The sequence below is a fragment of the Nomascus leucogenys genome, chromosome 8 (assembly GCF_006542625.1).
Source record: "Nomascus leucogenys isolate Asia chromosome 8, Asia_NLE_v1, whole genome shotgun sequence".
NCBI classification, from domain to species: Eukaryota; Metazoa; Chordata; class Mammalia; order Primates; family Hylobatidae; genus Nomascus; species Nomascus leucogenys.
Genome location: NC_044388.1, coordinates 51,504,508 through 51,531,071, shown reverse-complemented (window position 1 = coordinate 51,531,071; position 26,564 = coordinate 51,504,508). Strand labels below are relative to the sequence as shown.

General features: G+C 44.0%; 1 protein-coding gene and 1 long non-coding RNA gene across 4 annotated transcripts in view; one reads left to right on the top strand and one right to left on the bottom strand.

The window, feature by feature from the left end:
• The window catches only part of BPHL (biphenyl hydrolase like), a 36,939-nt gene extending 12,723 nt beyond the window's left edge, over positions 1–24,216 (bottom strand). The window contains exons 1-5 of one of the 3 annotated variants that reach the window (XM_004088721.3): positions 24,030–24,216; positions 18,156–18,259; positions 14,674–14,840; positions 12,899–13,052; positions 1,479–1,610 (exon numbers count right to left, since the gene is read on the bottom strand). In XM_004088721.3, the coding sequence (XP_004088769.2) occupies positions 1,479–1,610; positions 12,899–13,052; positions 14,674–14,840; positions 18,156–18,259; positions 24,030–24,142 (670 nt within the window). In that variant the 5' untranslated portion in view covers positions 24,143–24,216. Of the gene's footprint in view, positions 1–1,478; positions 1,611–12,898; positions 13,053–14,673; positions 14,841–18,155; positions 18,260–23,362; positions 23,487–24,029 lie in introns of those variants that run through there. The other 2 variants (XM_030817247.1, XM_030817246.1) reach the window with 2 other exon arrangements.
• Positions 24,217–24,304: 88 nt separating this feature from the next.
• LOC115836337 overlaps positions 24,305–26,564 on the top strand; it is a 35,604-nt gene continuing 33,344 nt past the window's right edge. The window contains exon 1 of the long non-coding RNA XR_004031334.1: positions 24,305–24,407. This is a non-coding gene — a long non-coding RNA (uncharacterized LOC115836337). The remainder of the gene's footprint in view (positions 24,408–26,564) is intronic.

Genomic DNA, 26,564 nt, shown 5'->3' with positions numbered 1-26,564 from the left:
TCCTACCAAATTAGTCAGCACAGAAGGGGGACGCATCATGAAGGGTCTCGCTGTGAGACAGTTTATACACTGCTACAGCCTCTGTATCATGAACGTATTTTTGAATTGCTGATTTAACCCTATTTCCACCTTTAAATCTTCCCATGTTTTCACTACTCTCTTCAATAAAACATACAAGTTTACATTTTACAAACGTGCCCTCTTTAATGGAGAACTGTCTTAAACATTGTTTTATGGCATTTTTTTGTTCTAAGAGCAGAGATTTCCAGGGCTGTTTCCATGGGTGGATGCTGCATCTGAACAGGAACATTATAAGGCATAAATTTGATATATTTGCTGTTTTCAACTCAAACCAGAAGAGCGACATTTCCAAATGTCCTTTTCATTGTGAAAGTTTTGGCAGATGATTCACCCAGGAAATGATTACCTAATAGATCAAATTGGTCCTTCAATCACAACCATTTTGTAACAATGCACTCCAAGATTAGATCTTAGCTACTCTATTTTCCAGCAATTAAAAAAAAAAAAGAAAAATGAGATTATAAACATAAATAGCTGTATGAAAATAAACTATAATTCAGAATTTCTCTTAAAGATGTCAATTCTTACTTTAACTGGAAATCTTGTTAATTTTTCAGATAAAGAATAAGAGGCTGGGCACGGTGGCTCAGGCCTGTAATCCCAGCACTTGGGGTGGCCAAGGTGGGCAGATCACAAGGTCAAGAGATCAAGGCCATCCTGGCTAACACGGTGAAACCCTGTCTCTACTAAAATACAAAAAAATTTGCCTGCGTGGTGGTGCACGCCTGTAATCCCAGCTACTTGGGAGGCTGAGGCAGAGGAATTGCTTGAACCCAGGAGGCAGAGACTGCAGTGAGCTGAGATCATGCCATTGCATTCCAGCCTGGTGACAGAGTGAGACTTCATCTTAAAATTAAAAAAAAAAAAAATAGGAGATATTTGTTCATAGTTAAGGTCATATCACTTAGTTCTGAAGATGGGGAAAAAAATTGAATATTTTCTTCCCCATATTAATTCCATTGAGATTAAAGATTAACAGCGTCCTCGTGGGGTGACACATCTAAATGTGTACAAAGGAAAAAATATTGTACATATTATGGCCTATTTATTTTCGAATTACTCATTCTGGAATTAGAAAATAGAAACTGTTTAAGGCTTCTGGATAATTATTTTGTCAATGCACACACACCAAGGATTAGAAGGAAAAAAGAACAGTCTGCTATTAAAGACTCAACACTGTGAACCTTTGGACACGCAGTCCTATCTCTACGTTAAGCCAGACTGACTGCACAAGAACTGGCACAGTATACAATAACTAGTATTCTCTGTTCTGTTCACACATGAGCGTGTGAGGGCGATGGGCAGATTCATGAATCACTGAGCAATTCTGGAACACTGGGGAGGAACTTGAGCACCCTCTATGACAGGCAGAGAGCCCTTCAAGTCCAGTAACCTACCATCTGGGAGATTTTTAAACTGTCTTATGCCATCCACCCACTTTTCACAGGTTCTGGCAAAGTAGTCATACCCATAGAGGGCTTCTAGAGGCTTTCTTGTTCGCTCACTCCATTTAGAAACATCTCGGATGCCTGAAAAACAGAAGTGTAGGCAAAGAAAGGTTTAGCTTCATACTCAAGTATTGTCTTTCAGTATTCCGAGCAAGGGCCACTGCTGAGCCCATGCGCTCACTGTCTCGTCTGCCTGGAATGCCTCCCTCCCTCCCTCTGCTCGGCTTAGCCCTGGCTGCTGCTTTGCGGTGCCTTCCGGACCCACGGCTGAGTGCCCGCCTCCCACTAGGACATGTGTGCAGTGTAAGGGACTTTGCTTTGCTCCTCACTGTACCCCAGGGCCTACACTAGTGCCTCCCACAAAACAGGCCCACAAATCAATGCTTACCAAGTGGATGAAATTAGAGCTGCACTTACTGCTTTCCTTTAAAGATACAAGATAAAAGAAAATATGACCCTAACAGGGTCACCTGAGGAAGAGCGACAATGTTGGCAAAAGAGGAGTTTTGTTCTGCATTGCATTTGTACGGACATTGAAAAATGCACACAAATTATTCATTCTAATTTCTGCTACCGAAGAAATATGGGTGTAAAAGGCTAAGTACCAAACTTCAAACTATATTGTAGATGATTCACTAGTAGGGAAGAATAGCTAAAAACAACCATTGACATGAATCAACAAATGCAATTCCTTAGGCCAATCTCTTCCATATTTCTTTGAATACACTGTGATAAGTAAAGATTCCAATGCTTTTGAGCATATTAAATATTACTGAGAGCTACGTGTTACACATGGAAGAAATGTAACACTAATGGCATGAACTCACATGAACAACCATCTCCACAGAGTCCCAGACAACGTCAGGCACCTGGCAGGCACTCACTGTGCGCTTAGTGAATTTAAATCACCAAATAAAGGAAAAACTGCTATTTACAATCACAACTGCCTTCTGAGGAGGGCGGACCCCCCATTACAGGACAGTGCCTGGTGCCTGACTTCGCTTCTGCTGACTGGCTTAAATATTCAGAGGTAGGCCCCATGTGAGATGAAGATTAAGGCTGAAGAGGATGAACTGCTCTGTACAAGAATGAAAAGACTTGAATGAGGTATGTGGAGGCAGCCTGAAGAGGTGGGGAGAAGATGTGGGAAGAAGAAAACGTTTAGGGGCGGAGGGTAAGGGAGACAGAAGCAAGCAAGACAGTGTGAAGATGGCTAGTAAAACAGCCCTGCACATGCTTCTACTTTTGGCTGTATGGCAGACGGTACCCTCTGAAAGGCCTTCTTGCAGGGGAATAACTAGATCTTTCACAAAACAGAATTCTGTGGCATTGCTGAAGTTGCAGCGGTTAATGGAAACTGGGGTGTGTGTGTGAGTGTGTCTGCGCATGAGAAAAAGAACCCCGAAAATACAGCAAAGGAAGTAAGCCAGCTCCAAAGGCAGGCCTGCTCTGGGTGGAGACGCAGTGTTCGCAGGCAGGCCGGGGGCCCAACCTGAGACTCCTGGATTAAGCTGAGCTAAAAACGGCCCCAACCTGGTATGATCCTGTGGTTCCCAAGAACAACAAATGCAAATCTTCTCGGAAGGAAAGCGCTCTCGAGTTATGCTCACTGTTTAGTTTGTTTTCAGATTAAGAGTAAGCAAATATTAGCTCCTAACCAAAGGTCACAAAACAAACAGGATTTTTATAAAGTTAATGAAAAAACTAGAAAATTGGAAGAGAAATCTTAAGAAATTATGCAGAACACCATGCAGAGACAAGATGAAGAAGAGATAAGGAAGATGGAAAGATGAGGTCTACAAAAGTCCACTCATCTCAGAAGAAGAGAATGAGAATGAATGAGATGCCTATTTGAAGAAATAATGGGTGGGAGAGTTTTTCAGAATGAACCAAAGAATCCACAAACAAAAACGCAATGTATTCCAAACAGGATAAGTAAAATGAAATCTGCACTTGGACAGAATATATTAAAACAGCAATATATCAAAGATAAGGAGAAAATCTGCAAAACAGCCAGAGAGTTATGACACATCACTCAGAAGCAGGAACCACGTAGACAGACAGGAAACTTCTCAACAACAAGATGGAAGGCAGAAGACTGCAGAATGGGGGAGATGATGATTTTCCACTTTCATTTCCACACTCAGCTAAACAGACTTGCAGAAAAGGTAGGTGAAAGAAAAGATACTTCTTGGTAAAAACTGAGTTGACCATTAACAGGCTGCCCTTAAATAACTTCTAAAAATAACTTCAGGAAGAAGAGAAGATAAATGCTTTTAGAAGGAACATTTGAGAAGAAAGAACAGGTGAGTAAACAAATGGGCAAACATGTTGGTGGATCTAAAATCAAACACAACCAGCCAAACCAATGAGAAAATAAAACATTGTGAGGCCAGGCATGGTGGCTCACACCTGTAATGCCAGCACTTCGGAAGGTTGAGGTGGGTGGATTACTTAAGTCCAGGAGTTTGAGACCAGCCTGGACAATGTGGCAGAACCCTGTCTCTACAAAAAATACAAAAATTAGCCCGGTGCAGCAGCACGCGCCTGTAGTGCCAGCTACTCGGGAGGCTGAGGCAGAAGAATAGTTTGATATTGAACAAGCAGGCTGCAGTGAGCTGAGATGGTGCCACTACATTCCAGCCTGGGCAATAGTGGAGACTCTGTCTCAAAAAAAAAAAAAAGGAAAGAAAAGAAAAAGAAAAAGAAAACATTGCGGCATTTCCTTGCATTAAGTAGTTCTGCCCATAAAGAAAAAGGCAAGCCACCCACTGTGAAAAGGTGTTTCCAACACAGTCACCCTCAAAGGGGTTATTGACTACGATTAGATTATGTTTTAAGACTGCACAGCAGTAACACTGGGATAACATTGAAACTGTTCTGGTGCAGAGTTGGGTGGAGAGTGGCGGGGTTGTTTTGTTGTTACATTCCATACTGTATACCCAAACATACTGTATACCTAACATACTGTATACCCAAACATACTGTATACCCAAACATACTGTATACCCAAACATACTGTATACCTAACATACTGTATACCCAAACATACTGTATACCTAACATACTGTATACCTAAACATACTGTATACCTAACATACTGTATACCTAAACATACTGTATACCCAAAACATACTGAATAACTAACATACTGTATACCTAAACATACTGTATACCCAAACATACTGTATACCTAACATACTGTATACCTAACATACTGTATACCCAAACATACTGTATACCTAACATACTGTATACCCAAACATACTGTATACCTAACATACTGTATACCCAAACATACTGTATACCTAACATACTGTATACCTAACATACTGTATACCTAACATACTGTATACCCAAACATACTGTATACCTAACATACTGTATACCCAAACATACTGTATACCTAACATACTGTATACCAAACATACTGTATACCTAACATACTGTATACCTAAACATACTGTATACCCAAACATACTGTATACCTAACATACTGTATACCAAACATACTGTATACCTAACATACTGTATACCTAACATACTGTATACCTAACATACTGTATACCCAAACATACTGTATACCAAACATACTGTATACCTAACATACTGTATACCCAAACATACTGTATACCTAACATACTGTATACCCAAACATACTGTATACCTAACATACTGTATACCCAAACATACTGTATACCAAACATACTGTATACCAAACATACTGTATACCTAACATACTGTATACCCAAACATACTGTATACCTAAACATACTGTATACCAAACATACAACATACTGTATACCTAACATACTGTATACCCAAACATACTGTATACCTAACATACTGTATACCAAACATACTGATACTAAACATACTGTATACCCAAACATACTGTATACCTAACATACTGTATACAACATACTTATACCAACATACTGTATACCTAACATACTGTATACCCAAACATACTGTATACCTAACATACTGTATACCCAAACATACTGTATACCTAACATACTGATACCTAAACATACTGTATACCAAACATACTGTATACCTAACATACTGTATACCTAACATACTGTATACCCAAACATACTGTATACCTAACATACTGTATACCCAAACATACTGTATACCTAACATACTGTATACCTAAACATACTGTATACCCAAACATACTGTATACCTAACATACTGTATACCTAAACATACTGATACCCTAAACATACTGTATACCTAACATACTGTATACCCAAACATACTGTATACCTAACATACTGTATACCCAAACATACTGTATACCTAACATACTGATACCTAACATACTGATACCTAAACATACTGTATACCTAACATACTGTATACCAACATACTGTATACCAACATACTGTATACCCAAACATACTGTATACCTAACATACTGTATACCAACAACTGTATACCAACATACTGTATACCACATACTGATACCTAACATACTGTATACCTAACATACTGTATACCCAAACATACTGTATACCTAACATACTGCATACCTAACATACTGTATACCCAAACATACTGTATACCTAACATACTGTATACCTAACATACTGTATACCCAAACATACTGTATACCAAATAAAAAATACTGTAACCAAAATACTGTATACCAACATACTGTATACAAATACTGTATACCCAACATACTGTATACCTAACATACTGTATACCTAAACATACTGATACCAAAAAACAACTGTATACCTAACATACTGATACCTAACATACTGCATACCTAACATACTGTATACCCAAACATACTGTATACCTAACATACTGATACCTAACATACTGTATACCCAAACATACTGTATACCTAACATACTGTATACCCAAACATACTGTATACCTAACATACTGTATACCCAAACATACTGTATACCTAACATACTGTATACCAAACATACTGTATACCTAACATACTGTATACCCAACATACTGTATACCAACCATACTGTATACCTAACATACTGTATACCCAAACATACTGTATACCCAACATACTGTATACCCAAATACATATACCTGAAATACTGTATAACATACTGCATACCTAACATACTGATAAAAAAAAAAAAAAAAAAAAAAAAAAAAAAAAAAATGATACCTAACATACTGTATACCAAACATACTGTATACCAAAACAAAACATACTGTATACCTAACATACTGTATACCCAAACATACTGTATACCTAACATACTGTATACCCAAACATACTGTATACCGAACATACTGATACCCAACATACTGTATACCTGAACATACTGTATACCTAACATACTGCATACCTAACATACTGTATACCCAAACATCCTGTATACCTAACATACTGCATACCTAACATACTGATACCTAACATACTGTATACCTAAACATACTGTATACCTAACATACTGCATACTAACATACTGTATACCCAAACATACTGTATACCTAACATACTGTATACCTAACATACTGTATACCTAACATACTGTATACCTAACATACTGTATACCCAAACATACTGTATACCCAAACATACTGTATACCAAACATACTGTATACCTAACATACTGTAACCCAAACATACTGTATACCTAAACATACTGTATACCCAAACATACTGTATACCAAACATACTGTATACCCAAACATACTGTATACCTAACATACTGTATACCTAACATACTGTATACCCGAACATACTGTATACCTAACATACTGTATACCTAACATACTGTATACCCAAACATACTGTATACCTAACATACTGTATACCTAAACATACTGTATACCTAACATACTGTATACCTAACATACTGTATACCCAAACATACTGTATACCTAAACATACTGTATACCCAAACATACTGTATACCTAACATACTGTATACCCAAACATACTGTATACCTAACATACTGTATACCCAAACATACTGTATACCTAAACATACTGTATACCTAACATACTGTATACCCAAACATACTGTATACCTAACATACTGTATACCTAAACATACTGTATACCTAAACATACTGTATTGTATGTATCAATTACTACATAATAAAAAACTTTTAGCCAATAAAAATTCATGAATATATATAACACAGAAGAAACTCAAATGGTGGATAAACACAGATTTTCAATCTTATTAGTAATACGAAATGCAAATTAAGACCCCAATAAGATAACATCTTACACCCATTTGATTGGCTAGTGAATTAAGAAGTCTGAGAATTTCAAGTTTTTGTTGAAGAGCTAAAAGTTAAGGAATCTCATCTATTGCTGGTGGAAGTGTAAATTTATTTTGCTGGAAAATAATCTGTCACTTGTAGTCTATCTGCCCACAACACTCAGCAATTTCACTCATGGACTTAGACCCTAGAAAGATACTGTTGCTCCTACACCCCAAGAGACGGGTACAAGAACCAGCCGTCCACCTGTAGCAGAGTGGCCTGTGCGCTCACAGGGGCAATGGAGAGAGGGTGGCGGAGGTGAGGGCTTCCTAGAGGATGGAGTGCTTGGGCCATTCTGGGAGAAGAGAAGTCAGCAAAAAAGTGAAGGAGTGGGAAGGGAGAGGGAAGGGCCTGCACTAGGAGGCAGGAGCCCGCCACCTGCCGCAGGGGGCCAGGTGGTCTCGGATGGCTGGACACTGGTGGTTGGGAGGGGAAAGTGAGGGAAGGGGACCTGGAGAGGCAGAGGCTGGGCCACTCATTCCGTGAGCAAAGTGAAGGAGCCTGAACTTTATCAGGAAAGTTGTGGGGAGTCCTGGAAGGCTTAAGGTAAGATACCATGAGATTCACATATTGCTGAATTGCTCTCAGAGCATCATGGAAGGCAGACTGATAGGGGGCAAGGACCTGGACCGGTTGGAGAGGCACAGAATCAGCCCAGGCGGGACCAACGAGGCTGGCGGGAGCCTGGTGGGAGGGAGAGAGGGGGAGGGCAAGATGGGACCCCTCACAGCCCAGCAGAAGAGTGGAGTGGGCTGCAGGCTGCAGTGTGGGGGATGTGGTCTGGAAGGTTTCCTCACTTTTGTGAGCCCGTTTTTCACTTGACAAGCAGGCTGAGTATCAGAAACCTTATGGGGATATCACACGGTTAAAGACTTTAGCTCATGGCAGGCACTCAATAAATAGTAATTTAAATATTATTTTCAGGGAGAAAGAGTATTATTTATAAACACAAGAAATTCAGCAGAAGGGACAGGCCTAGAGAGAAGATCATGAATTCAGTATTAGACAGACTGAATTTAAAGTATGTGTGAGACAACCAGATAAGAAAATTGAATAAAAAGTTGAATAAGGCAACATAGTAAGAACTCGTCTCTCTTTTTTCTTTCTTTTTTTTTTTTTTTGTTGTTGCTGTTGTTGGGACAGGGTCTTGCCCCTGTCACCCAAGCTACAGTGCAGTGGTGTCATCACAGATCGCTGCAGCCTCAACCTCCCCGGCTCAGGTGATCCTCCACCTCAGCCTCCCCAATGGCTGGGACTACAGGCACATGCCACCACGCCTGGCTAAGTTTCGTATTTTTTGTAGACATGGGGTCTTGCTATGTTGCTCAGGCTGGTCTTGAACTCCTGGGCTCAAGTGATCCTCCTGCCTTAGCCTCCCAAAGTGCTGGGATTACAGGTGTGAGCTACCATGCCCAGTGAGAACTTGTCTCTTAAAAAAAAAAAAAAGCAACAGTCAAATATGTGGGGTTTGAGAGTTAGGTGGAGCAAGGAGCTGTGTGAAGCTACTCAGGTGTGAGGGTGAGAGGGGAGCAGAGCACTGAGGGTGACGCCTGGAGGACCCCAACACTGTGGCCCACATGGGGGAGCAGGCACGTGTCAGCCAGGGAACAGCCTGAGAGAGGAGGGGAAGTTGGGAGAACACAGTGGCAAGAACTTCCAGACACAGAAAGCTTCAAGAAGAGGGGTGTGACCAATGGCGCAACTTCCAGACACAGAAAGCTTCAACAAGAGGGGTGTGACCAATGGCGCACACATCATGAGCATGTTCTCAAACGCTGCAGAATGACCAAGGAGCCAAGAGGAGGTGCATGGTGGGGGCTTGGTCTCCAGCACACTGGCGGGCCACAGCCATCTTGACACAAGTTAGGAGAGAATGGGGGATGAGAAAGAAAGGATGGCCAGGAGGGGAAGCAGTGAGATGTCAGAGAGTAAAGAGCGCTGTCCTACTGAGAGACTCTTGCTTTCATAAAGGAAAGTCAGAGCAACTGCACACAGTGAGTTCCCACTGCAGTGATCGAGGCAAGGGAGCAAGTGCTGACAGTGCCCGGGATGAAGGGCCGTGACACAGGCACGTGCAATGTGTGGCGGGGTCCAGGAGGGAGAGCACCGCCAGGTCTCAGGGCTCTGGGACGCCATCCCAGATGCTGAACCCCAAGGAGCTGTGTCAGGGGTAAATACGCCCTGGCAGAGGATGTGGCTGAGGGGAAGGCTGGTGCAAGCTGGCACAGCAGCAGTTGCAAAGGCAAAGAGGCATGAGGGGGAAGCTTGTTCCAGCAATGGCTGTTTATTCCATGTGGGAGAGGCACCGGAAGGATGAGGAGAAAGGGGAGATGGGAGAATGCCCGGGGAGGGGCTGGCGGGAGGGGCCAGCCAACTGCGCGGACTTCGCTGGTTAGTGAAGGATTTTCAGTCCTCTAGTGGAATTGATTAGATTTTTGCCTTACAAAGGAAGCTCTCCCATGGAGAACAAACTACCATATGAAGCTGGCGGCCTAAACCAGGAGAATGGGGGGAAGGAAGAGAGGTGAGGATAACTGGAGGGGTATTATGCACATGGTAACAACAGAAAGCATCGCAGTTCAATGAACAGGGCAAGGTGGGCAAATGAAGAGGGAAGAGGAGGACTGGGCTGTCGAGGGATGCATCTGGGGCTCTGCCTGGATGCCGGGTCATCCGCAGGCCATGAACTGAGATAGCGATTATGGGAAAGAACAAGTGGGCAGGGGTGAGTGAGAAGAGTTTCAGGAGAGGGGGCTAGAATGGGCCAGAGAGGGAGATGGGGCAGAATGGACTAAAGAAGGAAGGAGAGGAGGATCCCTAGAAGCAGGGGATGCAGGTGGCTCTTTACATAAGTTTGTGGGAAAGAATAAAGAATGGGAAGATCGTAACCACAGGTAAGAGTGGCAACTTTCTTTTTTTTTTTTTTTTTTTTTTTTTTTTTTTTTTTTTTTTTTTTTTGAGACGGAGTCTCGCTGTCGCCCAGGCTGGAGTGCAGTGGCGCCACCTCGGCTCACTGCAAGCTCCGCCTCCCGGGTTCACGCCATTCTCCTGCCTCAGCCTCTCCGAGTAGCTGGGACTACAGGCGCCCGCCACCACGCCCGGCTAATTTTTGTATTTTTTAGTAGAGACGGGTTCACCGTGGTCTCGATCTCCTGACCTCGTGATCCGCCGCCTCGGCCTCCAAAGTGCTGGATACAAGCGTGAGCCACCGCGCCCGCCAAGTGGCACTTTCTGAAGGAAGAATTGTGCCCACTTTTGCAGGCTGAGAAGACTGACCCAGTGAAGAGAATTCAGGGATACAGGAGAGGGAGGAAGAACTCAAGGCAGCCTGTCCTAGAGGCCGTGGGAGGGGACAGACCCTTAACAGAGCGGAATGGCTTACTCTGCTCCAGGCAGGCGCAAAATAAGGAACTGGCAACCATATCAGACTCACCGTAGGAGCTTCACATTCATTTAGAAAACAGAAAGACTGTGAAGAATTATGATTCTACAACAGAACACTGCCACTAAGTAGCTTACTTAAAAGTCATGTGAATTGCAGAATAGCTGAAAAAGACTAGACTTGTGATATTCTAGCGAAGAGATCTGTACACCTTTTATGTAAAGGGCCAGAGAGTCAATAAACATCTCAGGTTTTGCTGGCCAAGAAGCAAAATCAGACACATTATGTAGATACACGTGAGGAGAGAAAACACCTGACCCGCCTAGTGCTAAGTGTCTGGTGAAGGCCATCTGGGATCCACTAGAATCACACTTGGGACAAAAGCTAGTGGCCTAAGGAAGGGGGTCCTGGTGGGCCAGGCTGGCAGGTGGGGGTATAGTAGGGTAACGCAGGTCAGTTTCACTTCTTGTCCCAGCAACCCCTGGATCCTGGTGCCCCCTTCTTTCCTCCCAAGAGCCTGGTCATCTCCATTTGGGCAGATTGCTGAAGGCTAAGCAACTCCTGAGTTGCTGACTGAAATTCCATGACTAGGTGCCTGCTCATTGCCAACAGTCACCCCTGTGTAGTGACCACCAGTGCAGATCTGGGGCAGCAATGCTGGGTGATAAAGGGACACCCCAGCTTGGTCTCTGTGACTCATAGCACTAGCCACCTCGATTGGTACATGGGCTGCACAAAAGTGGGAGGCAGGCTAGGTTTAATGCACAGGCTGCAGTTTGCTGGCCCCTATTCCAGTGCCTGTAAAAACCTCAGGCTGGGCACGGTGGCTCACGCTGGTAATCCCAGCACTTTGGGAGGCCAAGGTGGGTGGATCACCTGAGGTCGGGAGTTCAAGACCAGCCTGACCAACATGGAGAAACCCTGTCTCTACTAAAAAATACAAAATTAGCCAGGCGTGGTGGCACATGTCTATAATCCCAGCTACTTGGGAGGCTGAGGCAGGAGAATCGCTTGAACCCAGGAGGCAGAGGTTGCAGTGAGCTGAGATCACGCCACTGCACTCCAGCCTGGGCAACAAGAGTGAAACTCCATCTCAAAAAAAAAAAAAAAAAAAAAAACCTCAAAGACAGACAACCTTAAAGCATGCAAATAGCAGAGAAATTCTTTTAATCAAAATAAAAGGTTTCATATTTGAATCCAGTGATTCTTTTCCACAGTCAACATTACTTTCTTTCCTCCCCGATCTCTCTCTCTCTCACTCCTGTCACCCAGGCAAAAGTGCGGTGGCACAATCATGGCTCACTGCAGCCTCGATCTCCTGGGCTCAAGTGATCCTTCTGCCTTGGGCTCCCAAAGTGCTGGGATTACAGGCATAAGCCACTGTGCCTGGCCTCACATTATTAATAAGATTATTAATAACACTTCATACCACCCCATCCTTCCTTGAAGTTCATTATCAGTAGTAGTAAATGGAAACAGTGATTTTACTTGGCCTTTTCCTGAGCCATGGAAGTTTCACTCCTGGAAATAGAAAGCTTTCAAACTCAGACTGGTGAAATTGCATTACTTTTCTGAGAACTCGTTATTCTTCCTACCTGAGAGTTGAGAACTAGAAGCAGAAGAGATATAACTTGTCAACATATCTCACAATAAGAGATGAGATGCGGGGAGAGGGGAAGGATCTGCTGCCCCGGCATCTCCCCTTCGCAGAACCTACCCTCGTATATCATGCTGTCTTCGTCAGTGACGTAGGTGTTGGCGCCCCAGATCACCATCTTGTGGATGTAAGACGGATATTTTGCAGCAGCAACGAGTGCGGTTATGGCCCCATCACTCCACCCCAGCAGAGAAACCTTCTTAAACTTCAGCGCCTATGATCATACGACAAAATGCACAGCACAGGTTATTGCTCCTCTCTGTTAAAAGAAACTGAGTCACTGATTATCAGAATCAATACAGGTGTGGGGCTGGAGTATCAATTAGTCAGAAAAGAAAAATCCTAGAGTCCACCATTTGATGACATCATGTTTTCTCTTAATTACTTTTAGTGGAAATTGTCACAAAAATCTGAGTATACGGTGTGGGTTTGAATTAGGAGGGAACTACATCTTCTGGTTGGATAAAAAGCTCAAGGAACTAGAGTCAGTGGAGACCAACTACTTAAATATGACAAATATAGTGTGCGTGTGCGCACGTGTGCATATGCATGCCTGAGCAAGGACCTTGAGAACAGTTCCGTAGATCAGAGAGGGGACTCTGAGCTCTGCTGGATGAAGTGAAGCAGGGTATCTGGTAAAGCAACTGTGGGAAGAACTGGCAAGAGCCAGGCTGTCAGAGAACAGCGTCATGGGGAGGTTATGTGAGTCCGCGGATGAATCAGAGAGGGTCTGGACATGTGTTTGGCAGGGAAAATGGACAAAGATTACATCTTAGAGAGGCTGCCAAGAAAAAAGAACAGAATGACTGGAAAATTAAAGGTAAAGAATTAATATTGCTGCCTGGACCATAAAATGGTATAACTATTGTGGCACTATCCTGTAAAATGAACATCTGGAACTTCTATCACCTAGCAAATTGTCTCCTAAATTTGTATGAAATTCTCCCACGTGTGCCAGGAGCTCAGTCCAGGGTGTCCACAACAATACTGTTTATAGTGGCAAAAAAATGAAAATGGCCACGGGCAACACCATGTTTACTGCCTGCTATTTATAACAGCAGAAAAAGGCAACTTAAAAATTAAGTTAATTATCTACTATTAGAAAACCGGTGAAATAGGCCAGGTGTGGTGGCTCATGCCTGTAATCCCAGCACTTTGAGAGGCCAAGGTGGGTAGATCAGGAGGTCAGGAGATTGAGACCGTCCCGGCTAACGCGATGAAACCCTGTCTCTACTAAAAATACAAAAATTAGCTGGGTGTAGTGGCGTGTGCCTGTAATCCCAGCTACTCAGGAGGCTGAGGCAGGAGAATCGCTTGAACCCGGGAGGCAGAGGTTGCAGTGAGCCAAGATCGCGCCACCGCACTCCAGCCTGGGTGACAGAGCCAGACTGTCTCAAAAAAAAAAAGAAAAAAAGAAAGAAAATTGGTGAAATAAGATACAGTACATCCATATAATGGAATAATATGCGCCTATCATACAACTAGTATAAATGCATATTTTTTGACATGAAAGTTGTTTTCTTGAAAAATTGTTCAATAAAAGTAGTAGGTTAGAAAAACGTTAGGTGTAGTACGATGCCATCAATGTGAAACTGCGTTTGTGATGCAGTAAGACTGGCCAGAAAGCAGAGCCGCCAAGACTTGCTAGTGTCTCCAGAGAGCTGCACTGTGGGCTCTTTCCACTTTCTTCTTTATACCTATTTGAACGCTTGGAGTTTTCTATAGCAATTACATGGTATTGTTTTGTAGAAAAATATAACAACAAAATTTAAACAAAATAAATGAAGACAGGCCCAGCCACCTTTCCTCCCCTAGCCCTTCCCTCAGAGACCTGCCTTCATCAAGTCAACAGCATCTTTCGCATCCCTTTCAAAAAAGTCTGCTGGGAAATCACGATCTGGGGGCCTGGAATGTCCGTAGCCTCGAGGATCCCAGGCGACCACCGTGAAGAGCTTCTTATTGAGGTTCTCGAGCTGAGGTCCGAAATCAGTCTCTCCACTTCCTAAAAACAGCCACTTGGTTACCCTCAAGTGATCGCTTTCACCTACCAAACACATTACCGTGAAAACAGAAGCAATAACAATCTTAAAGCAAAGTAGTTTCTACTCAAAGTGGTCAGAATGTAATCAGGAAAGCAGCCTTGCAATGACTTAATCCATCTACTCGAAGAAAGGAGGCAGGCTTGCCGGTTGCGCCTGTAATCCTAGCACTTTGGGAGGCCGAGGCGGGTGGACTGCCTGAGCTCAGGAGTTCGAGACCGGCCTGGGCAACAAGGTGAAACCCCATCTCTACTAAAATACAAAAAAAAAAAAAAAAAATTAGCCGGGCATGGCGGCGTGTGCCTGTAGTCCCAGCTACTCAGGAGGCTGAGGCAGGAGAATTGCTTGAACCCCGGAGGCGGAGGTTGCAGTGAGCCAAGATCGCGCCACTGCACTCCAGCCTGAGCACAGGGCAAGACACAGTCTCCAAAAAAAAAAAAAAGGAGGCGGGCTTCCTTTCCCGGTGGAGGCTTCCTTTCCTGGTGGAGGGCAGGCCTGCCTCCGACCTCCCCCTGGTGGCTATTTTGAGAAGGACAGAGCCCCTGGGTCTTCCTTTGGTTCTGGATTATTTCAGCACTTTCGAAACCTCTTTGGCTTAATCTTCCTTTTCTAAAGAAAAGAATTAATGAAACTGTATAGAAATTATTTCACAGATATGCTTCTGGGTTATCTTTTCTTCTTAAAACAATGACTTACACATGAGAGGGATCTCTATAATATCTGCAAAGAAATTTATGAGATTTGGTCCAAGTTATTCAAAGTAGAATTCTAAAATTCCAGATTTTTAATTTTTTTTTTTTTTACTAAGCTAGGGTGAATAGCCTAAAGATTTTATTTTGTAGTTATAATTAAAAACCAGAAAAACTAAACGAAAACACTGAAATGCAGAAGGGGTATGGAGGAAAGAAACCAAATCAGTTTCATCAGAACAGTATGAAACAGCCGATGCTAAAAGCTGAATTCTATTAGTGGGCCTGCAGGGAGCTTGGCCGCTAGTCCACAGCCCACCACGTGGTCACTGTAGGTGTGGTGTGTTCACACCTACTGTGCACAGTGCAGAAGGCCACTCTCAGAGCCCAGTCCAGGGGCAAGTCAGCATTTTATCAGTGAAGTCTGCTGATTTCTGAGGACTTCTATCTCAGGCCACAAATGACTACTAACCACTTTGCCTGATAAACTATATTAGAAAATGTCTTTCAAGGTGGTGCAGTATCATTTAACATTGTCAAGGCCTATCATTTTTCCTGGCAGGATATATCTTTCTCAAGATCAAGTAAACCATTCAGAAAATTCAAGCCAAAACCAAATGAATAGATCTCCAGCCCACATCTGCTGCTGTGACCCATGAGGCTTCTCTTCTGCCTCTGACCTGGAGGGGTTCTGTTGAGGGAAGTACCCTGAAGGAGGGGCAGGAGGTGAGAAGATGGGAAAAAAGAACAGTCTAAAAGACCAATTTCAGAAACAAGAAGGCATTTGCTCCCTGGTACACATGTACACATTTGAAGACCAGTGCCAAGAATATAAGACTTTAAAAAACATTTAAGGAATACATGTACATAGTTATCAGCATGTAACACCTGAGAGGCCTGTGCGGAGGGGAACTGGGTGCTGAGGATATGACAGAAGAAAGAATCTCCTCTGGTCCATTTTTTTTTATGTTGGAATCATGCTAATACTTTACATAAACAAAAAGTAAATTGGGGACAGGTGCAGTGGCTCACGCCCGTAATCCCAGCATTTTGGGAGGCCAGGGCGAGTGGATCACCTTAGGTCAGCAGTTCGAGCCCAGCCTGGATAACATGGTGAAACCTCGTCTCTACTAAAAATACAAAATTAGCCAGGCATGGTGGCTACTCAGGAGGCTGAGGCAGGAGAATCACTTGAACCTGGGAGGTAGAGGTTGTGGTGAACCAAGATCGTGCCACTGCCTGCAGCCTGGGCAATAGAGTGAGACTCCCTCTCAAGAAAAAAAATTAAATTGGTAAGTTTTTAGCACCTGGACAATGACTGCAATACTGAAATAATGGAAAGCTAAGATGGGAAATGTTTTTACAGATAACTTTAGCTCCCCATCAGCCATGAGAGTCAATGTCCTCGTTCATCAGGTTAAGGAAAACAAAGGTACCAAACACCATTTAGACACACGTGCCTCACTAGCTGCAACAGTCCCACGATCAGCTGAGGCTCAGTCAAGTGGAACCTTTTTAGCTCTTCACTTTTAGAAAGAAGCAAATCACAAAGAAATAAGTACAGGCAGCCTTCCTATCCATGGGTTCTGCATCTGTGGATTCAATCAACCTCAGAACAAAAATATTTGGGGAACAAAATGGATGGTTGGGTCTATACTGAACATGTACAGACTTTTTTCCTTGTCATTATTCCCTAAACAATACAAGATAACAATTATTTGCACAGCATTTACATTGCATGAGATATGGTAAGTAATCTAGAGATGACTTAAAGTATACAGGAGGACATGCATAGCTTCCATGCAAATATTGAGCTATTTTATATCAGGGACTTGAGGATCCTCAGATTTTGGGATCTGAGGGCTTCCTGGAACCAATCCCCCATGAATACTGAGATTAAATATTAGGATTATTTAACTAAATCAAAAATAAAGCAACAACACTAACACCCTTAAAACCAGATTTCGGATGTCCTGGAATCACTGGAAATTTTTTCCTTGAACTTTCTACATCTGAACTCCAGTTCTGCAAAATGAGATTGAGATCCAGTAGGCTTTATTATGGCCCATACATTGAGAGAGGGTAATATGCCAAGCTAACTCTGATTTCTAAAAAGATTCAAACTGAGTTTTTTTTTCTTACCTCTTGTTTTAACTGAATATATTATCAACCACGACAAGTGATCAATCCACCCTAGTTTTAGCACTGGAAGTCCCACATCCTGGAAAATCCTCCAATGCCAAGCAAACTAGGATGACTGATTACCCACTCACCTTCTTCCTTTATCTACCCCTTCTTCCCACACCCCTTTCCTTGACCCCTGTCACCCTCCCAAATTATGGGCAACTGTGATTTCATAGAGTACTTGCATAGGAAAAACTGGGTACTTTACTAAAGGAATAAAAAATCCAATTCTGAACAGCAGTAGAAAGTTACCTACTTTTCTAAGTCATTTAAGTTTGATTGCAGCAAATATGAAAACATTTCAGAAAAGCACTAAAATTAATAATCAATATTTGGCATCTAGTATTGTGAATGCATCATAGATTTTACAGCATGCAAAAACATTCCATTAAAAAGTGTCCAGACCCAACATCCCAGGAAGTAGCAGGACTGTGTGATCTCCCTCTCCAGTCTGCTGGTAATGCAGCTGAACGCCATTCACAGCCACTTTGGCAGAGGTTACCGAGGTGCTAGAAGAGAAAAAACCCATCCCCACAGGGGGAAAGGGGAGATGGGAAGATTTCTTAGTTGATTCAAAATTCCAGCTAGACAGGAGGAATAAGTGTTAGTGTTCTACACCGCTGTAGTATGACTACGGCTAACAATAAGCAATAGTTTAAAATAGCTAGAAGGAAGATATTGAATGTTCCCAACACAAAGAAATGATAAATGTTTGAGACGATGGATATGCTAATTACACTGATCTGATCACTACACTTTGTACCTATCGAAACATCACCATCTACTCCATAAACAGGTACACTTATGTCAATTAAAAAATAAAATTTGAAAAATGTTTAAAAATCCACCCCCAAAGGAAAATCATTTAACAGCACAAATTTAATATGATAAAATTGTCTTTGTATATGAACGAGTCGCCTCCAGAACACTTCTCAGGCTCCTTGGGTTATTTTGATTTTTCCAATTCTGAACAGTGACATAAGTTTGAATCTTCTTTACTAGACTGCCGATTTGAACTGTGCCCTCAGGCTTGAATACACTATCGTGCCCAGCCTGGGGCTCACCCTACAAAAACCCTAGGAGGCTTGCTCAATCAATGGCCACAGAGGCTCATGGCACACACCGGTGAGCTGGAGGCCAAGGGTACTCAAGTGCAGGCTGGCGTGGGGCTGGGTGCAGTGAAATGAGGGTGGACATCAGGGGCAAAGACCCTGGAGTCACTCGTCTGCACCTCAGCAGGCCCAGAGGACCTACCCAGACCTTCAGCAGCCTTGGTGACATTCCCAAAGATGAGACTGGTCCCAAGGTCTCGATCTCCAGGCTGGTCTTTAGCTGTAGGGTATCCTGTGTTGTCTGGCCTGCTGCAGGAGGGCCATAGTCAAGAGTGCCCATCTGCACTGATAAATCCTACTGTTTTTTAAAATGGTAAAATATGTCTGTGTCAACGGCTAAGTAGCCCTGTCCATAAGCCTCCATCTCAAAAGCCCTCCTTCCTGCCACTCACCCGCCTTGGCCTAAGACCTCCTAGGATCCTGCATCTAACTGGACCACGCTTAGCACAGGACAATGCCTCAGGGCAGGCATAATGCCAGTGTCTGTCCTGCCTGAATTATGGGTGCTGTACAGGTGATCTGATTAACCTCTCCTCAGCTGCTCTTCAAGGAGTGCCAGACTGTCCTGGGATATACACCAGTGGGGCACACAGACGACCCCTGCACCAGGACCAGGCTCCATCAGCCTTCCCGCAGGTTATCAGACAGATGACTGAGTGTAGCACAGGAGGGACATGACGGCAAGCCAGGACAGATGCCAGAAGGAGGCACTCTCTTCTCCCGTTGGAGTGCCAATACAATGAAATCAACCACCATCTCCTTTTATTTTTATTTTTATTTATTTATTTATTTATTTTTTGAGATGGAGTCTCGCTCTGTCGCCCAGGCTGGAGTGCAGTGGCAGCTCTGCCTCCCGGGTTCACACCATTCTCCTGCCTCAGCCTCCCGAGTAGCTGAGACTACAGGCACCCGCCTTCACGCCCAGCTAATTTTTTTGTATTTTTAGTAGAGACGGGGTTTCACCGTGTTAGCCAGAATGGTCTCGATCTCCTGACCTCATGATCTGCCTGCCTCAGCCTCCCAAAGTGCTGGGATTACAGGCGTGCCCGGCCCATCTCCTTTTTCTTCTACATACTCCCTACCCCTACCTCTGCCCTTAGTCAAATGATAACTGAAATACAGCCCTTTTGAAAAAACGAGGTCCTGTTTTCTCTTTTGGTTTAATCTTATTTGCCAATCTCAAGTAAAAAAGAAACAAACGTGGAAACAGATGTGTTGAATACGGGTACATCTAATCTTAACACACAATTTCTGGAAAAATAAAAGACAGAATTGGGTAGTAATAAGGTCTGACCAAACTATAAGCTCCTTATCTACAGAAATATTATTAGAGGGGCATCAATGAAGTCACCAAGCAATGGCAATACTGACCCTCCCATTTACTTATTATGATTACTGCCCTATTCCTCTGAGAAATTCATTTCTACAGTTAAGATAGCTTAGGATCGGCCAGGCGTGGTGGCTCACACCTGTAATCCCAATACTTTGGGTGGCCCAGGCGGGTGGATCACGAGGTCAGGAGATTGAGACCATCCTGGCCAACATGGTGGAACCCCGTCTCTACTAAAATACAAAAAAAAAATTAGCCAGGTGTGATGCTGTGCACCTGTAATCCCAGCAACTCGGGAGGCTGAGGCAGGGGAATCGCTGGAACCTGGGAGGTGAAGATTACACTCCAGCCTGGTGACAGAGAAAGACTCCGTCTCAAAACAAAAAAAACTGCTATTACAATTGCTATTACAATATTGTATATTCAGCTATTTCTTTTGTGTATGTTTTGCAAAGTAGTCATTAAGTATTTGCTACCTTCAGGGCTTGAAATTTACATGAATCTTCATGACTTATTTTTACATCTCTTATATATTATATAAATATTCCCATTGTGCCTACTAATTACTTCATGTTTATTATATCCCCAGGCTTTTACATTCATTGTTTCAAATCCTCACAAAAACGCTGCAAGGCAAGAGGCTCAGAGAGGTTGAACAATCTGCCCACATTCACATAGCTAGGAAGGGGCCATGAGGCCACGAGAACTCCAGAGGCCATGATTCCTCTCTAACCTCATGGCTGAACAGAGTCCTAAGAGGGCTCAGGCACTGGAGCCGCACTCTGACTGCCAGATACAGCGTGGTGGCAAACATCGGCAGAAGGACAGTCCCTGATTCTCTGGCAGGGCATCCCAAGGTTGAACTTGGAAAATATTTTTTAGGAAGATTGTTAGGTTATGTGAATTATTAATATTTATAGCACATAATATACAATTTGGTAGAAAAGGCTTTTTTTGACCTGACCCAGGAATAAATCACCTTACAGACTTTGAAATAAGGGTCAAAGTTCCAAACAGCAGACTTACAAACAAGTTTTTGGAACATAAGTCAATTGTAGGTTGGGCACTGGCTATTCTGAAGCAAAGTTTTTACATCAATCCTTTTACCTACTGACACTGAGCTACAGCCGCGTTTCAAGATTAACTAATACCACTGCTTGTTTTTCCAGATTATATGTCATATCAACTTGCAGCTGCATTTATAAAATGGCAGTAGAAAATCCAGAGAAACCTGTTTTTTCAGAGATATTTTAGGAAGAACGATCTGCAATGCAACTAGGTGGATGGGGCCTTCCTCAATCATTAAATAACCTATCAGAACTATATTGGTAGGCTGAGAGCGGTGGCTCACGCCTGTAATCCCAGCACTTTGGGAGACCGAGGCAGGTGGATCGTTTGAGGTCAAGAGTTTGAGACCTGTGGGCGGCAAGCTACCCAGGCGCCGAAGCAAGAGACCGAGGACACGAGCTGTTCCAGTATAATAAAATATAAAACAAGAATAGTTATACCAGATATAGATCTTAGATATGATTATATATCAATATCAATAATCATTAGTTGGCAGCAATTACTCTTTATTCCAATATTATAATAATCCTCACTCTATAATCATAACCTAGGAAAAACCAGGCCATACAGAGATAGGAGCTGAGGGGACACAGTGAGGAGTGACCAGAAGACAAGAGTGTGAGCCTTCTGTTATGCCCAGACAGGGCCACCAGAAGGGCTCCTTGGTCTAGCGGTGACACCAGCGTCTGGGAAGACGCCCGTTGCCAGGCAGACTCGTGGTCTAGCAGTAGTGAAAAGTGTCAAGGAACAACACCCGCTACTTAGTAGACCGGGAAAGGGAGTCTCCTTTTCCCCGGGGGAGTTTAGAGAAGACTCTGCTTCTCCACCTCTTGTGGAGGGCCTGACATCAGTCAGGCTTGCCCGCAGTTATCCGGAGGCCTAACCGTCTCCCTGTGATGCTGTGCTTCAGTGGTCACGCTCCTAGTCCACCTTCATGTTCCATCCTGTACACCTGGCTCTGCCTTCTAGATAGCAGTAGTAAATTAGTGAAAGTAGTAATAGTCTCTGATATGCAGAAATAATGGCGTAAGCTGTTTTTCTCTTTGTCTTCTCTCTCTCTCTCTCTGCCTCGGCTGCCAGGCAGGGAAGGGCCCCCTGTCCAGTGGAAACGTGACCCACATGACCTTACCTATCATTGGAGATGACTCACAGTCTTTACCCTGCCCCTTTTGCTTTGTATCCAATACATAACAGTGCAGCCTGACACTCGGGGCCACTACTGGTCTCCACACATTGGTGGTGGTGGTCCCCCAGGCCCAGCCGTCTTTTCTTTTATCTCTTTGTCTTGTGTATTTCTACAACCTCTCATCTCTGCACACGGGGAGAGACCCACCGACCCCGTGGGGCTGGACCCTACAGAGACCAGCTTGGCCAACATGGTGAAACCCCGTCTCTACTAAAAACACAAAAATTAGCCGGGCATGGTGGCAGGTGCCTGTAATCCCAGCTACTCAGGAGGCTGAGGCCACGAGAATCACTTAAACCTGGGAGGCAGAGGTTGCAGTGAGCGAGATCACACCACTGCACTCCAGCATGGGCAAAAGGTGAGAGTCCATCTCAAAAAAAAAAAAAAAAAAACTATATTGGTACAATCACAGTAACTTATTTCAATGCCTTTCTGCACACAGGGAACTGGAAAAAATAATCATTTTCACTGTTAATTTATACAGCTGTAGCCATTGACATGTTTTTCTATCTATCAAAATAGCCCTGACCATCTTACAATTCTGAAATTAAAAGAGCTAGTTAATTGCAATATGAAATTTTAAAAGCTGGTCAGATTAGCCCTCTTTTCTCCTTCTAAATCAAATTTTCAAACTAAAAGGTTCTATGTTGGATCAAGTAACGTTCTAAACGCTGTGCACCTATCTAGTACTGACTTCATGAAAGTAGCCCATCAACAGTTAACTGCGCGCATGCACTGTGTACGTTCCTTGTATACGTGTTTGCATGTGTGTAGGGATGTATGCAGAGAATAAAGTAAAACAAGCTTCATGCTGCTCTATCCATCCACATTTCTACCCAGTATCTCTTGGGACCAAGAGTACCCATTTTCAAGATAGAAGGTCAGAAATTAATCCAGTTTTTTGTTATTGTTTTACCTGAAATGGGGGGACAGGTGGGAGAACAAAAGAGAATAAAGCAGATTCCTGGGCATCTCCACACATGTAGATCAGATCCTCTGGGAGTGAGGCCCAGGATTCCGAATTTTCACAGTTCCCAACGTGATTCTTTTGCATATTAAGGTATGAGATCAGCAAGCAAAGAGAAGATTTAGGGTTCTCAGGACCCGTGATTAAAGCCTTAGCGGTACTCAGGCTCAGGCTGACTTCTGACATAACAGGAAGAAGAGATTATTGTCCTTATCCCCTCGGTGTGGACTCTGGACAGAGCAATGGACTAATAAGGGCGTTGGGATTCTAATCCGTGCTCCGTCACGGGTGAGTCTACACTACAGGCAAATGTATCTCCCTGGGTCTTTCTGGTCTGCACACTGAAGGGGCTGCACTCCATAGCCCAAGCCTCCACGGCTCCAGACTCCTTGAACTGAGGCTGACCGAGGCGCATGCACGATAGAGAGGCTCGAGCACCAAGTGCGGCTGGCCCCCAGGATCGGGGTCTCGCGGCACAAAGGGCAACAGGGCGGCCAGGCCGCGCCCACGCCCCGTGCCCGCGCGCCGGGAACTCCTGCTGTCGGCACGCGCCCCTCCCGCCTCCCCTCGAGCGCGCTGACGCTGGGGATCCCCGGGGCGAGGTGGCCGCCATTACCCGAACGCGGCCGCGGCCGCGGGTCCGGCCCGTGGGACGTGGATCCCGGGCTTCAGCGCTGTGAGCAGCAGCCGCAGGCGCAACACGCCCCGGTCACCCAGCACAGCCACCATGGTCACAGGTCGCGTCGCTGCCGGGAGCGCTCATGCGCTAAGACCATGCGCGGTACCCGGCCCACTCTGCCCCGAAGCCACGCCCTCTGCTCCGCCCACCTCGCCGCTCCATCCTGCTCCGCCCTCTGCCCGCCCCGCCCCCGAAGCCACGCACTACCGGGAGCTTTCCCGTGGGCAACCGAAACTCAGCTCGTGGTTTCGCAGTCCTGGAACGGCCGGCACCCGCATAGACCGTCCCCTCTCGGTGCTGGCTCTGGCTCCTGGGGTGAGTGTCCCAGTCGGCGCTACCCCGCCCTCGCTCGTCGCCTCAGCGACCATGGCCTTTCCAGGAGGCGAGGCCGCCAGCCATAGCGCCCTCGCTGGGTGGGCGTCCAGGCGGGGCTCCGGAGTGGGCGGGGCTCCGGAGTGGGCAGGCTGCTAACGGTGGAAGTGTATTTGCTTTTTCAGAGATGATGGGATCTAAATTTTCTTTATACCACTTCAAACCCATTAGGATGGCTACTAGCAAAACTCCCAGAAATTAGTGGTGGCGAAGATGTAGAGATAATTGAAGCCCTTGTATATTGCTGTTGGGAATGTAAAATGGTGCAGCCACTGTGATGAACAGTATTGCGGTTCCTCAAAAAGTCAGTTATATGATCCAGCATTTTCTTTCCCGGGTATATAACCCAAAATAATTTAAAACAGGGTGTACAAGAAGAAATCTTTTTACACTCATGTTGACAGTGGCACTATTCAAGATAGCCAAAAGGGTGGAAGCAATTTAAATGTCCAAAAACAGATACTTGGATAAGCAAAATGTTGTCTGTGCATGCAAGGGAACATGTTTTAGCCTGAACAAAGAACGAAATTCTGACACATGGTACTACATGGATGAACCTGGAGGACGCTATGCTGAGGGAGGTAAGCCAGTCAAAAAAGACAAATACTGTGTGATTCCACTTATATAATAAGGTACCTAGAGGAGTCAAACTTATAGGGACTGAAAATAGAATGGGGGTTGTTGGGGGCTGGTGGAAGGGGGAATGGAAAGTTGGTGTTTCATGGGGACAGAGTTTCAGTTTGGAGAGATGAAAAAGTCCTGGAGATGGATTTTGGTGATACCTGCATTACATTGTGAGTGTACTTAATGCCACTGAACTACACACCTAAAAGTGGTTTAAGTGATAAGTTTTATGTATGTTTTACCACAATTTTTTTCTTTGACTGTATAATTGCAGCTTTATAAAGGTTATAGACATTATCTAATTGAAAGCACTATTGCTTTTTAAGTCTATCGTTCTGCCTCAATTGGAAATAACTGGCAGATTTGTGTCTCCTGTTGCAGCCTTGGCTTGAATAATTGGAGACAACAGCTTCTTTGCATATTGCATTTCTTTTCCTCCAAGAGACCTTTTTGGTGTAACAGTCAGTTCTGTGAGCACAGTGCTTGTAGGTGTTACACTCATAGAAATTTCTGTCACCTGCAGTGTCCTTACTGGCCCATTGGAGTTTCTTGAGTAGTAAAGGCAGTTTGGGCCTAAATACAGACTATGCAAAAGTTGTCATATTCTACTCTCAACATAAATCTATCACATTAATTCCTGCATAAAAGGAAAGAGACATATATAATGTTTGAGTTTAATATCATTTGACTTTCAGAAATCTTTGGTGAGGTTATTTCCTTTTTTCCTGATATGTTGATTGGGGTTTCATCTCAGAAATGATAAAAATAGCTGTCTGTACAGTTTCAACACCAGTTACCCTTGTGCTAATAAAAAACAGTAGCACTGAGTTTTTAGGTTATTGGTGTCACTATTTTTTTTTTTTTTTTTTTTTTTGAGACGGAGTTTTGCTCTTGTTGCCCAGGCTAGAGTGCAATGGCGCGATCTCAGCTCACTGCAACCTCCACCTCCCGGGTTCAAGCAATTCTCCTGCCTCAGCCTCCTGAGTAGCTGGGATTACAAGCATCTGCCACCATGCCCGGCTAATTTTTGTAATTTTAGTAGAGATGAGGTTTTGCCATGTTGGCCAGGCTGGTGTCGAACTCCTGACCTCAGGTGATCCACCCGCCTCAGCCTCCCAAAGTGCTAGATTACAGGTGTGAGCCACCGCGCCCAGCCTGGTGTCACTATTTTTAAGTAACATACCTGACAACCAGTTCTTTATATATAGCAAGATTGTGCAGTTTAAAAAACTGCCATTTTTGTGCCAGGCACCTTATGATGCATCATATTTCTTTAATCTTCACATCAGCCTTCTGTGCTATTGCACTCTCCATTTATAGATGAGGCAAGTGAGGCTAAGGAAGGTTAGGAAGCAAGTCCTAGGTAACACAGCTGAAAAGTAATTTTGAGCTGCCCAATTTCAGGACTCTATACTTGGATAATGATGGTGAAAGGCCAGGAAGCAAGCCCTGGGTAACACAGCTGAGAAGTGGCAG